The following is a 14622-nucleotide window of genomic DNA, read 5'->3' as shown; positions in this document are numbered from 1 at the left end:
AGAGCAGCTCAATCTCCGAGCTCTGTGCTCACCCCACAGTCTCTGTGCTCACCTGTCCTTCCCAGCAGCTCCCTGAGTGAGATGCAGCGTGCCTCAAAGCCTCTCCGTGTGCATATATGTGCATATTCTCCCTCTCTACGAGCAGTCTTGTGGTGACCATTCACAAGGGTCCTTCCCACCAGCCCTCAGCCTGCCCCTGGTTTGGCCCTTGTGGTGCCAGCACGCCCTGAGATGCTGGCATCTGAGTCTTCCTGCTAACCAGCAGCAACAGGTAGAAGCAGCTGGATGCAGGAGCAGCCTGTTCCCTTCACACTCCCCCACACCACAACAGCTCAGCACTAATTGGGCTGGCTGGGAATTTCCATTTGTGCTCCAGCACACTTTCGTTCCTCGTTAGGGAGATATCATCCGTTTGGGTTAAATCAGCTGTTAGCGGAACAAAACATTCAGTTTAATGGAAATCGGCGGAATAAAATCCCAGATTTTGCAGAAAATGCATTAAGAGGCAGAGCTGGAAGGAGTTCAGCTCCAGCTCTACCAGACAGAAACCAAGTCAGCTCCAGGCATATGCTGGAGCGATGGAGGAGAAGGTGCTAATGCAACATGCTTCATGTTGTGCTCCAAAATAAGAACAGCTCGGCGTGGCAAGCAGCAAGGCACTCGTTTGCTGGCTGTGGAAGAAGGCACGGAACAGCACGGCTGAGAAAAAATCTGCCTCGTTCTTTACTCATGTGTTTGGACCTTTTGCAGCTGAAGCACTGCAGCCAGAATGTGCAAACTGCTGCAGCCTGGATGTGAGATCTCCATTCCCAGTGCAGGCTCAGAGGGGCCACGCTGAGGTGCCCGCGAGGGCAGGGATGAGCTGCCTGGACAGCCCGGGCTGACTGGGTGGAGGGATTTGCCATCAGCCCTGCCAGGGCAGGGGGACAGCGTGTGCCTGTGATCCACGTCAGCTGCCGTCACAACCAGAGTCTGTTCAGCAGCCCACCCTTCCCAAGAGCCATTGAAAAATGAGATGACGCTCAGAACAAGGCTACAGGGATGAGTCAGGTGTCTTGGAAAATCCTGCCCTGGCAGGGAAGACTAAATAAATTGTAGTCTCAGACCAGATTATAAACTGAGCTTGGAGTGTGTAGTAACAGATCAAGAGGATTGCAGACGAGGAATGGGAAGGATGGATTCAGTACAGAGCACTTCTGCCTTCAGGTGTTTGCTCCTTTGTGTTCATCCTTCAGCACCCACGCTGGTACCTCAGGAATGTCCTGCCAGTCCAGCTGTCACCTCTCCGTGCAGCCACAGATTCCTCAGGGCTGTCTCTCTGTCGTGTCAGCGTTCCCCCTGAGGTCAGTGTGACCTGCAGGTGCCTGGGCAAGCACAGCACATGCGGAACATCCCCTGGGCTGAGCACCATCCTCCAGGCAGAGCATGATCCTCTGGGCTGAGCATCATCCTCCAGGCAGAGCATCATCCTCTGGGCTGAGCATCATCCTCCAGGTAGATCATCATCCTCCGGGCAGATCATCATCCTCCGGGCTGAGCACCATCCTCTGGGCAGATCACCATCCCCCGGGGCAGAGCCCCATCCTCCGGGCAGATCACCATCCCCCAGGCAGAGCCCCATCCTCCCTGCAGCCCAGCCTCCTGCCGCTCCCTCTGCTCCGGCCGCGCTGCCAGCACGGCTCCCCAGGGCCCGCTCCCCTGCACCTCAGCCTGGTTCCAGCACCAGCACAAAGCCCAGGAATGCCTCCTTCCTGGGCAGCTGTGCGTTCCCAGAATTGCTGCTCCAACCTTTTGCCTTGGCGGTGTGGATTTGCAGCTGCTCAGGGAAGCAGGGAAGCAGGCTGGAGCTCACAGCGCTGTTTACTGAAGCTATCGGCACGGCTTCGGCGTGACTCAAAATTTGCTCAAGACAGGAAACTCAAGGAAGCTGCAGCGAGCTGTGGCACTGCGTGTCACGTGAAATGGCTCTTACAGAGGGATAGAGAAACTAAAAGGTTTCTCTTCTACTAATTGCATCGGTTTGCATATTTTATTACTTTTTTACACAATGATCCAAGTCCTTCATTAAAATAAATTCTGCTCTGGGTCATACAGCTGACTCTCAGAGGAGCAAGATGGCTTTTCCCTAAGCTGGCATGGTAGGCTTGATATCAGTGCACTGCATTTGCCATGTGTCTGGCTCGTGGGCTGGGTGTTTGCTTTCCTGGGAATATGAAGAGTCAGGATTTGTTTTTCCAGTGCTCTCAAATCCTAGAGGGCACCACAGAACAGCTCTGCAAACCGGGCTCGCTGTACAACATGGATTTCATAGGTGTTACACTTCTTGTCTCCTTTTTCTGCTTTCCTTTCTCTTCCCATTCATTTTGTATTAAAATGTTAAAGACTCTTAAAATACTGAATAAGCAGTTGTTAGTGGATAGAAACAGAAGGGAGAAAAAGCCCTGACATACAAGAAGGAAAGGTATTGTATTTACAAAACTGAAGCTGTTGCTTTGGCGTTGTAGCTTAAGTTGCCCCAAAAGTGAAGCCAGGCCGGCGACTCCATCTGCAGCCACTTGCACATTCCCACAGGGGTACAATGTGCAGCTGATTTCCCAATTAAGCTTTCCCAGCAAAGAAGTTTTATAATTTAAACAGACTCAAAAGTTTGAGGAATGAATACATATTCATGAAGGACTAATAACACTCTGTCTAGAACACAGCTTTGAGCTGAGAGCAGCTCTGACTGGCTCATGTCTCACCCACCACACTTAGCGAAAATGGGAACGAGGAAGAAATGGCTGAAACCAGCAGATTGTGTTTTGCCAAGACAATAAATAATAACCATATTCTGACTCAAGTGCCAAATGTATAGCGCTTAATTAGAGGTCAGTAGAGCATATTTCTGCTCAGCTGTTCCATTTACAGCAATTAACGTGTTCGTGTCACTTAAACTGGGTTGCAGAGCAGATTTCAAAGGGTTGAGTGAAAGCAGAATCAGGGAAGGGCTGTTCCACCTCTGGCAGCAGCTCGGGAGCAGCGCCCTGGGCACCCCCGCCGCACAGACGCGGGGCAGAGCGGTCTCAGCCTTGGCGCAGCACCGCCCTTCCCCACCCCTCCGAGGGCCGAGGGGACCCTCAGCATCGCTGCGGGAGCCGGAGTGACCCTGCCCCATCCCCGTGAGGGCTAAAGGGACCCTGCCTCCCGCGTCCCGCCCGCCCGGGCTGCGCGGTGACACCGCCAGACCCCGCTGGCCGTGCCGGGCTCCACCCGGGCTCCGCCGCCGCCTCCTCCCGAGCGCGGTCCGCTCCGAGCCCGGCGCGGCGGTGCCCCGGGGCAGGGCAGAGCCGGTGCCGGTGCCGTGCCCGCGGCGCGGCCCCGGTGCGGCAGCACCGCCCGTGCGGGGGCGGCGCGGGGGGCGGGCGCGCCGGGGCCGAGCCGCGCCTCGTCCCGCCCGGCTCAGTCCGGCGCCGTGCCCGCCGAGGGGCCGCGCTCCGCGGCGCTGCCGCCGTCCGGGGCCCGTGCCGCCGCCCCGGCCCTGCCCGGCCATGGGCGCCGGGGCAGCCGCGGCCGGGACGCCGCCTCCCGCGGGCGGGCGCTGCCGGCGGCGCGGAGCGGCGAGCGCGGGCTGAGACGACGACGACGACGACGAGGACGACGACGACGAGGAGGAGGAGGAGGCAGGTGGGGCGGCCCCGGCGCTCCTGCGGCCGGGCTGGGGTGCGGCGGGGCCGGGCGGCGGTGGCCGGGCGGGCGGCGGGACGGGGCGGCGGCGCGGGGGCGGCGGCGGTCGCCGAGGGGCGCGGGTGGATCGGCCGCTCCCGGCCCCCGATCGGCCCCGGTCCCGCCGCCCTGTCCCCGCCGCTGTCGCTGTCCCCGCTCCGGCCGGGCCAGCACGCGGTGGCGGCGGCGTGCGCGGCTCCCCGGGAGCGGGGCGGGGAGCGGAGCGGGGCCCGGTACCGCCGCTTGGGAGCCTGCGAGGAAAAGCAGGGCAGGGCTCACCTTGCAGCTAGGTTTCCTTTGCTCTCTTATTTTTTTAGATGCGCTTCTGTGCCTGTAGAGACTTCGTTGCTTCGCCTCAGCCCTATGTGACTCTGGGGGAAGGATCATGACTGAAGTCCTTCTCTCTGCTGCTCTGAACGGAACTGAGCCCAACCTGTTATCCAGCGGCGGCTGGTCTGCGGGAAACGTCACCACCAAGTGCTCCCTGACCAAAACCGGCTTCCAGTTCTATTACCTGCCCACCGTCTACATTCTGGTCTTCATCACGGGGTTTTTGGGCAACAGCGTGGCTATCTGGATGTTTGTCTTCCACATGAGGCCTTGGAGCGGCATCTCGGTTTACATGTTCAACTTGGCACTGGCCGATTTCTTGTACGTCTTGACTCTGCCCGCCCTCATCTTTTACTACTTCAACAAAACAGACTGGATCTTCGGCGATGTCATGTGCAAGCTGCAGAGGTTCATCTTCCACGTGAACCTGTACGGCAGCATCCTGTTCCTGACCTGCATCAGCGTGCACAGGTACACGGGGGTGGTGCACCCCCTGAAGTCGCTGGGCAGGCTGAAGAAGAAGAACGCGGTGTACATCAGCAGCCTGGTCTGGGTCCTCGTGGTGGCCGTGATTTCTCCAATCCTCTTCTACTCGGGAACAGGGATAAGGAAAAATAAGACCACAACGTGCTACGACACAACGGCCGATGATTACCTGAGAAGTTACTTCATTTACAGCATGTGCACCACCGTGCTGATGTTCTGCATCCCCTTCATAGTGATTCTCGGTTGCTATGGGCTCATCGTGAAAGCTTTGATTTACAAGGATTTGGACAATTCTCCTCTCAGGAGAAAATCCATTTACCTGGTCATTATTGTGTTGACGGTCTTCGCAGTGTCCTACCTTCCCTTCCACGTGATGAAGACCTTAAATCTAAGGGCCAGGGTGGATTTTCAAACCCCAGATATGTGTGCCTTCAACGATAAGGTTTATGCCACTTACCAAGTGACGCGGGGCCTGGCCAGCCTCAACAGCTGCGTTGACCCCATCCTTTACTTCCTGGCAGGCGACACCTTCCGAAGGAAGCTTTCCAGGGCCACCAGGAAGTCGTCCAGAAGGAGCGAACCCAACGTGCAGTCCAAAAGTGAGGAAATGACTCTCAATATTTTACCAGAGTATAAACAGAACGGAGATACCAGTTTGTGAACAAATGCAGAAGCTTTGGGAACGGTTCGGAAAAAATCCTCCGCTTTGAGGCAGTAGGAGACTGTAGGGCTTACGAGTGTGTGAGGAAAATCTAGCAGTCTCAAATTCTTTTTTAGATAAAGCCTCATTTTCTGGTCTTAGGAAAAGCTTAACAAAGTCAGTGGCAGAATTTTAATGGAAAATAATGTGTCACAATTCAGCTTTCCTTCAGTAGTTTCATTTATTTCTGACTTCTGTCAGATAAAGTAAAATGAAGTAAATCCCCTAAAGGAGGAGAGCGATCCAAGTGTATCTGGTTTAATGACTTAGTCTCCCACGTTTGAAAATGTTCTCAGTCAGCCTGTCTTTAAAAATAGGAAATAAAAATAAGAGCAGTATCTTGTCTTCTGAGGCTCAGTCACAGACCAGGCTTTCTGCTCACTCGCTGTTGTACGCCAGGATTTAAATCAAAGTCACGATGCAGTTACCATTTTCACTTTCACCATTTTTTTTTTTCATCTACTTCTAGTGCTGATAATTACTCGGTAGTTTGGTGGCATTTATGGTTCAGTCCTCTTTCAGTGCCGGTGTTTTACTCGAGGTAGGCTTTGCTGGTGTGTGCATGGTTGTGCTTTGGGGCTGCGATGGTTCTTCGTGGCGCGGGAGCTGTCCCCGGGCGCGCGGGCGCTGCCGGGCACGGGGCCGTGCGGGGTCACGGCTGCGGGGGCTGGCATCTGCTCCCGTGCCCGGTGCCCGGGGCAGTGCCAGCCGCAGGGACGGGCCCGGCGTGGCCTGGCTGGCCTGGCTGGGGGCCGCTGTCACCGCGCTGTCACCGCGGCCGCGCTGGGAGCAGCTGGGCCTCGAGGCCCGCGGGGAACACGTGCTCCACGCTCCTGCCCCGGCCACCAGGAAGGTTCTGCTCCCCCGCAGGCTTCACGCGTAACACAGGTCGTGTGCCGAGAGCAGTGGCTATTAAAATGGATAATATAAGTGGATTATATATATATTATATATATATAGAACAGTAATTGGGGGGAATTAATTTTTTTGTACTTTGACGGATAAATTACTGTATTAACAAGATGTTGCAATATACTACAGACTAAATCCGGCCCTTTACTATAGATCTTCCCCAACTGTGGGATAGTTCATCCAAAATTAGCCGAACTGCAACATTGTGTAACACAAGAGCTAGCGATCAGGCACAGATGAAATTCTACATGGGCAGTGTCACTCGTTTCTCATATTTTTAATAAATGTATTTGAAAATATTTTGTGCTAAAAACGGTATAAAAGCATGCTCTGAATAAGGAATTTAGTGTACAAAATTAAGTTTGATGTAATCCTAAGGGTGATTTTTAACAGATCTTTGTTCCTCTGGTCTGCATCATAAGAGTAAAATATTTATATTTTACTTACCAATTCCAGTGATTGGTTACAAATGAGAGTAGCTCTAGTTATTTTTTGACGACATTGTTAAGCAGCTTCTGTTCATATGTACGGCTTCCTCTGCAGAGTCCCTATTTATTGAACTTATTTATTAGAATGCTAAATGTAAAGTTCGTGAAGTGTGGTTCTCTGTGGTCATATTCAGAATTGGGCATTAATGGAAAATTGAAGAGCATGTTTCAATCACTGTAATACTGTGTCTTCTAACAGAACACCTTTATAATAAACTCAATTCCACCCTGACTATTCACTGCTGATATGTAACCTAGTGATAAATTAAACTACTGATTTATAGCCTAGAGGTAAATGAAACTCCAGCTTGGGAAGCCTCCTAAAGCAGTGTGGAGAGCTCATTTAGCCCTATGAAAAATGTAGAGGTAGCGAAGAAATCTCAAGCAAGGGTCAATTGCTAATTAATCCTGACTGACAAAGCCTGTGGAACAGCACAGGCTATTTATATGCCACAGAAAGAGCCTGATTCACAATAAATGACTTCTCCTATTATGTGATGATTTGAGGCTTCATTCAGCCGAGGCACGTCTTGTTTGGAATGGCAGATGAATTACACGGAGAGGGAGCATAAAAATAGGATATCCTTTGAATCTGCTGCTCTGCGTTGAAAATCCTGTTCTTTCCCGAACGTTTTGCGGTGAATTCCTCGCGTTCAGTCAGAAAATGCGATGTTCCAGTGGTTCCCGTTTGACCGGAGCTCCCGGGCAGCCCCGGCAGAGCGCAGCCCCGCAGGCGCGGCTCGGCGCACCCAGCGCCCTGTCCGCGCTGTGCCTGCGCGCAGGAGGGGACAGAGGGACAGCGCCGCGTCCAGCCAGCCCGGGAGAGCCGCGGGGGCTGCGGCTGGCCCCGGGCCCCGCCCGGCTGCGGGCCGGCCACAGGGAGCGGTGCGGTGGCCCCGCCGGTGCTGGCCGCGCTGCGCTCGGACACTGAGCACGAAGGTCGCTGTCGCTGCCGGGCAGCCTGGCACCGGCCTGGCACCGGCCTGGCACCGGCCTGGCACCGGCCGGGCGAGCGGGCCATTCACCGCGTTCTCCACGCGGCTGATCGCACCCCGCAGCTCCGCGCCCGCGGAGGGGACACCCCGCTGCACTTGTGTGACACTGTGTGCCCGCGGAGGGGACACCCCGCTGCACGTGTGTGACACTGTGTGCCCGCGGAGGGGACACCCCGCTGCACGTGTGTGACACTGTGTGCCCGCGGAGGGGACACCCCGCTGCACGTGTGTGACACTCCGAGCCCGCGGAGGGGACACCCCGCTGCACGGTGACACTCCACGCCCGCGGAGGGGACACCTCGCTCCGTGCCCGGTGGCAGTCCGGCTGCTGCTGCAGCGCTGGGGCCGCGGCCGAGCCTCGCAGCCTCCTGCAGGGCTCCTGCTCCCTTTGCCGGCCGGGCTGTGCTGGGTCCTTGGGGCCGCTGCGAAGTCCCACCAGGTCCCCGCCTGCTCCCGCAGCTCCTTACCTGAGCATGCCAGAGCCACGCAGCGTGTCCCACCTGAGGGACACTGCTCAGCAGGACCGGGCACCCCGCAGCTCTGCGGGCAGAGCAGGGCTGGAGCCAGGAGCTGGCAGAGCCTGTCCCTGAGCCGATCCTTTCCGGGATGTTCTTATGGAAGGCAATCAGCCCACCAGCGCTGGGGGCCCAGGAGATCCCTGTGATTATCCAGCAGCCTCAGGGGTGGGTGTCTTTTCCCTGAGCCGCTCACCTGGCGTTTCTAATCCATCCAACATGCGAGGAGAATGCAACTGCAGCTCCGGCCTTTGGGCTGGTAATTAACAATCAGTGACAACGATGGGTTGTGATTACTAGGGACAAGATCCAGCTCATTATCTCTCTGCTGTGACCACACAGAAGTTCCACCTTCCCTCACGCTGTGCAATCTTTGACTAGCAAATGAGATTAAACCTGTTCTGATGTTGTGGTCATGCTTGTAACCTGTTTTCCCCCTGGGTATGTTTGGGAATCTTCGAACTACAAATCATTCTCTTAAGACACCACAAAGTTTGAAGTAAACAGTTTTTTAGAGCTTTACCTTTCAGATCCACGCCAACACCAATTCTCATTCATGAGCTGTATTTGCTTCCCGCAGCTCATGGGTTAATGTGTTTTCCTGTTTCTGCCCAGTAACTCTTACATGTCTTTAACACAGCTTGAAGCCAGCATGAAGCCCACACGTGCACTGCTGTCAGTTTGTACATTTGCATACATGGGCTTTTTTGGTTTACTCCAGTTCACGTAACAGGGAATGAACGAGCTCCCGAGCAGGGCAGCAGGGTGCCCACGAGTGCTGTGAGCCCTGCCCCAGAGCTGCAGGCTGCTCTGCTGGCTCCTGTGCCCGGCCTGGGGAGCATCCTCTGCTCTGCACCCGGGGGCACGCCGGGCTCTGGCTGCACAGCCTCCTCAGCCAGACCCGGCCCCGGGCTGTGTGAGCCCCAGGGAGCCCTCCCTGGGCTGCCCTCCTGCCCTGCTGGGTGAGGAAGGACGTGGGGCGCTCCTGGGGCGCAGCAATTTCAAACACTCTGAGGGCACAGGACTTAGGACTTGGCATGTGGCTGTGAATTACCGTGTGTTCCAAGGGCAGATGTGAAAATGCTCGTTTTTCTGGTGTGCTGTGATTTTAATATTGTTACGTTCAATTTTTTGGTAAACACTACTGAAACCTGACGGCAACATCTGCAGGGACAGTGCTACCTTTTATTTACACTCAGGTTATGCAGCTGCTTTAATTAAAGAGTTAAAAAATCCTCTTGTTTGTCTATAATTTTAATGAACAAAAATATATTTGGGTTTGAAGTTGCAACTGTTTTTAGTGGCAGCAAAAGTGTGGCCCCAGCGTTGCTGGCTGCACCAGCACACAGAGCAACTCGTGTTGGAGCCACCCCAGTAGCGTTATGAAACACTCCTTCTGCCTTTTGTGTTGGTAATTCATGCTTCCAGGAGATTCTTCCGGCAGTGCTATGTCTTTAAAAATAGGTAATAAAAGGCTTGCAGAATATATGCAATTTAAAACCTTGAGAGGAAGCAGGCAGACCAAATGAGAACCAAAATAAGTGAATAAAGTGAATAAATGAGTGATGCTTAGCCTTCAAAGGAGGCATGTGGAGGTGTGGTGGGAATGGCTTTAGGCTGAGGGAGGGTAGATAGAGATCAGATATTAGAAGAAAGCTGTGCCCTGGCAGGGTGGGCAGCCCTGGCACAGGTGCCCAGAGCAGCTGGGGCTGCCCGGGATCCCTGGCAGTGCCCCAGGCCAGGCTGGACAGGGCTGGGAGCACCTGGGACAGTGGCAGGTGTCCCTGCCATGGCAGGGGTGGCACTGGGTGGGCTTTAAGGTCCTTCCAAGCCCAACCATTCCATGACTCTGTGACGTTTGGGGTCAGTGTGTCTGCAGGAGGCACAAACAAGGCTCACACTGTGCAGTTCCAGAGGCAGCAGGCTCACTTGCTGCCCCATTCCCACCCACCCCGAGCCCTCTCCCATTCCCAGAACTCAGCCAGAGATGAACCTGCTCCCAGCCCCCCTTCCTGTACAGACCAAAGGTAAATCTGTCCTGCAGCCGCTGCCTCGTCCCCTCTGGCACTGGCTGGGGCTCAGTTTCCTTGCAGGGACTGCTCCTTCCCAAACAGTGTAGCGTGTCCAGCCCCACTCAGACGTGGAACCCCTCTGTTAGCCGTGCCTTCCCTGTCAGGTAGGTGTTTCAGGTTTCCTGTTGGGCTGTGTTTCCATGCCATAGCCTCGTCTGGCTGCCTGCAGCTGCCCCAGCTTCACTCCGTGAGCAGCTTGCCTCTGTTCCCTCCTCATCATGTGGGATGGCCGCGGGTACGTATCGGTACTTCACTGATTTCACCTGATTTATTTGAAGATTTATTTACCTTTCTCTTGATTTGCTTCCTCTTCATTTATCTTTGCCCTTCATGCAAATGGTTCAGCTACCCATTAAAACTGCTCTGTTAAAATTATATTTTACCACCAGTAAATGAATTACCAGTAAACGAAGAATTGTTCTTCAGCAAATCATGCTGTTCCATGCCTTTCCAAAATTTCCTTTCCATTCCAAAACCTGCTGAGGCCCAGAGACCTCATGTTCCCCAGCACATAAAGCTGTGAACGCTCAGGCAGGCAGGTCCAGGGCGCTGCCCTGGCTGCTGGGGTTTGACACGAGCAGCCTCAGGCAGTGTGTGAGCACCAGAGTCAATATCTCAGCTGACTGTGCATCTATCTCCGGTTCCGCAGAATCACGGGATAATTTATGCTGGAAAAGGCCTCCGAGAGCATCAAGTCCAATCCCAAAGGCTTCCTTAGCCCTGGCCCAAGCGGGCAGGGGCAGTCTGTGGCCCTGGCAGAGGGGAGGCAGCACACGGAGCTGGGGGATCTTTGTATCTTGGCTTTAATTTACAGCGTTTGGAAAGCAAAACCAGCCCGTGGCAAGAGGCAGTGGGGGGAAGAGGTAAATAATTAAAGAAATGGGGGTTTTCAGACCGTGCAGCTCGGGTTTCTGCTGGCAGCACCAGACCCTGGCTCTGCCGGGAGCGGTGCTGGGATGGAGCTGAGCTGGGCAGGGCTGAGGGGGCAGCGCCCAGGGACAGCTGGGGACACATCCTGAGGGGTTACCAGAACCATCACAGGCTGAGGGGTTACCAGAACCATCACAGGCCGTGGGGTTACCAAAACCATCACATCCTGAGGGGTTACCAAAACCATCACATCCTGAGGGGTTACCCAAAACCATCACAGGCTGTGGGGCTACCCAAAACCATCACAGGCTGAGGGGTTACCAGAACCATCACATCCTGAGGGGCTACCCAAAACCATCACAGGCTGAGGGGTTACCCAAAACCATCACAGGCTGAGGGGCTACCCAAAACCATCACAGGCTGAGGGGTTACCCAAAACCATCACAGGCTGAGGGGTTACCAGAACCATCACAGGCTGTGGGGCTACCCAAAACCATCACATCCTGAGGGGCTACCCAAAACCATCACAGGCTGAGGGGTTACCCAAAACCATCACAGGCTGAGGGGCTACCCAAAACCATCACAGGCTGAGGGGTTACCCAAAACCATCACAGGCTGAGGGGTTACCAGAACCATCACAGGCTGTGGGGCTACCCAAAACCATCACAGGCTGAGGGGTTACCCTAGCCTGAGGGGGTTACCAAACCTGAGGGGGGTACCCAAACCATCCCAGGCAGTGAGGTGGGAGCGCTGCCCAGCCCGTGCTCACATCCCCACAGGGCTGGAGGTGCTCAGGGTGAGGCAGGAGAGCCCCAGGGCAGCTCGGAGGGGTTGGGCTGTGTCTGTGGCACCCACAGGAGCACCCACCCGGGGCTGTGAGCTGTGTCTGTGGCACCCACAGGAGCACCCAGAGCTGTGAGCTGTGTCTGTGGCACCCACAGGAGCACCCAGGGCTGTGAGCTGTGTCTGTGGCACCCACAGGAGCACCCAGGGCTGTGAGCTGTGTCTGTGGCACCCACAGGAGCACCCGGGGCTGTGAGCTGTGTCTGTGGCACCCACAGGAGCACCCAGGGCTGCTGTGTCTGTGGCAGCTGGCCGTGGGTGCCACCAGCACCAGCAGTGAGGGGATAGTGAGGGCTGGCTGTGTTTGTGTCCCCCGGGGCACACACCCCACACAGTGCTCCCCGGGGAGTGCCACGGCCACCAGCACCGTGTCCTGCAGCCCCAGTGCAAGCTGGATATCCCAAATGAGAGCCAGGCAGAGACTGCCGCCAGGAATCCCATTCCCAGGGTCCCGAGTGACTGCTGCCTGCCCGCGGCAGCATCCTTGCATCCCTGAGTGATCCTCAGACAATCTGCTCCTGTCGAGTGCTGGGAACACCATTTACCCTTCCTGGCATTCCCCTACAGCCAAGGAGCAGCAGAGCTGTTGATGTTAATAATTCATAGAGGGTTTCTCCCTCGGGTTTATGGCTCTTCCACGCAGCAGCAGCAGCAGGACCTGCCCCACACCCTCCTCCCTGAGCTGGGGACACGGCCTGGGACAGGCTGAAACCCACCAAACCCTGCTGCTCCCAGGGGCCTTCCCCTGCCGGCTGAGAGCCTCGCTCTGCCTCCATTCTTAACCAAAACTTTTATGAAGAGGCTGGTATAACCCTGGCACAGGTTTCTCAGGAGGCCGGGCTGCCCCTGCCCTGGAAGGGCTCACGGCCAGGCTGGCTCCGGGAGGGTGGCAGGGCTGTGCCCCGTGCTGCGCCGCCATTCAGGCATGTACTGACAGAGATCCCCCTGTGGCAGCCAGGCTGCTTGGTCACAAATGCACTTCCTTCCCCTGGGAATAATGCCCTTTTGTGGGGAGCTGATTTTTCTGCAAGACGGTGCCTGAGAAGTGGCCCAGCCGTGGAGCCAGGGCTGGCTCAGCGGGCTGGGGAGCGCCAGGGGCTGGGGCCAGGCAGAGGTGTGGAGGAGCTGTGCAGAGGCACCGGCCTTGCTATCACCCAGACAGACCCCAGGGACTGGCAGAGGAGGGGAAGGGACGCTCCTGCAAGCAGCCAAACTTCCCAAATGCTCGTGCCAGAGGCTTGGGGCACAGCCCTGGGACCAAGGATGAGGATTTGCTCACTTGGTCTCTCTGGGACCCAGCTGGGAGAAGCTCTTGGGGATTACAACACAGTTTTTATACCAAATATGATGTTATTGCTAATTTCAGAATTAAAGAGCACTTTTAAGACTCCACAGAAGTTAAATTCTTAGCAGACTATTGAGTTTTAATATCCTCAGTAGCAACACCAGAGTCCTGCAGTCCTACACTGAAGATAACAAAGCTATGCATTGCAGAGGGCAAATTATTTGTTTGTTTGGTGTTACTGGCCCATCACCATCCCCATCCCTGCGGTGGGCTCTGCACAGGGCCCCAGGACCCAGCTGGGTGCACAGGATGGGTTTCTCCTCTCCCTGCTCCCCTCAGGCCAGCCCCAGAGGACGAATGGCCTTGGGGGGCTTGGAGCAGTTTCCGACGCAGGGGCAGCAGCCAGGCCAGAGGGAAGCAGGGCTCCCCTGGCACTGCAGCTCTCCTCCTCCCCAGCAATGTGTCAGGACACGTTTGGCACCAATAAAAAGTTGTTGTTTAACATTCTTGTGTATTTGTGAGCGGTGGCAGTGATGCTTCCTGCAAAGCAGAGCTGCGAGCGTGGCAAAGCTGTTTGATGTTACAGCCTTATTTAAACAGCATTTAGATAGTAAAAGCAGTCATTCCCCTCATCCCCACATACCAGCTACCCATTAAAATTCCTTCTCATGCTCCTGCACAAAGACTAATTTTGGCAGAAGGCTGACTTGCCCTAGATTTTTAAAAGACTACTTGTTTTAAAACAAAGTGCTTTGGGGAAGGGAGGGAGCTGGGAGGTTTGCTTCCTCCCCCTGCCGTCCCAGGCTCATCACCTTGACCACCCCCCATCCCATCACCTCTGGTCACCCCATCCCATCACCCCCACTCGGTCACCTCCTGGCCACAGAGGGTGCAGTACCCTCCTCCTCCTCCTCCTCCTCCTCCTCTTCTTCCTCCTCCTCTCCCACGGAGGGGCTCCTGGCCCCTCAGAGGGTGATGGAGGGGAGCTCTGAGCTTTGAGCTTTGAGCATGGAGCAGGAGGAGCCAAGGGAAGATTGAAAATCTGTCATTCACCTTGACATTGACACACTAAAAATAAAGTTAAACACTTTCAAAAACAAATTATGCCAATATTCAGGTATTACTTGAGGGACTCGACTCAGAATAAAACTCTGGGTTTTCAAGCCATCTTTCACTGCCATCAGAGCAGCTTTTCACCAAGATATTCCTTTGTTCCTGGGTTGTTTCCTTTCCTTCACACTCTGGGCAAAGTGTCACTCGAGTGAGACAACTGAGAACAGCAAAAAATCAGAGGGAGCCTGACCCACGGGCATCCTGCAGAACGCAGAGCGAGCAGGTCCAGAGAGACCCACAGAGGCAAACCCAGAGCCAAACCCTGCGGGGAGCAGATGGAGGAGCTGACTTGTCTCTTTGGCTGTGATTCA

At 55.3% G+C, this 14622-nt stretch overlaps 1 protein-coding gene across 2 annotated transcripts; it reads left to right on the top strand.

The window, feature by feature from the left end:
* The first annotated feature begins 3473 nt into the window (after positions 1-3473).
* On the top strand, positions 3474-7111 carry P2RY1 (purinergic receptor P2Y1). Of its 2 annotated transcripts, none has more exons than XM_038146298.1 (2): positions 3474-3659; positions 4020-7111. In XM_038146298.1, exon 2 carries the CDS (start codon positions 4088-4090, stop codon positions 5177-5179), a length of 1092 nt encoding a protein of 363 aa, XP_038002226.1. In that variant the 5' UTR covers positions 3474-3659; positions 4020-4087; the 3' UTR covers positions 5180-7111. The 2 variants fall into 2 exon arrangements, with proteins under 2 accessions (XP_038002226.1, XP_038002225.1); XM_038146297.1 differs by having other exon boundaries at positions 3475-3663.
* Positions 7112-14622: the final 7511 nt, after the last annotated feature.

This window comes from Motacilla alba, chromosome 9 (assembly GCF_015832195.1).
Source record: "Motacilla alba alba isolate MOTALB_02 chromosome 9, Motacilla_alba_V1.0_pri, whole genome shotgun sequence".
NCBI lineage: Eukaryota > Metazoa > Chordata > Aves > Passeriformes > Motacillidae > Motacilla > Motacilla alba.
Note: the sequence above shows the minus strand (reverse complement) of the source record. Positions and strands in the feature narration are given on the sequence as shown.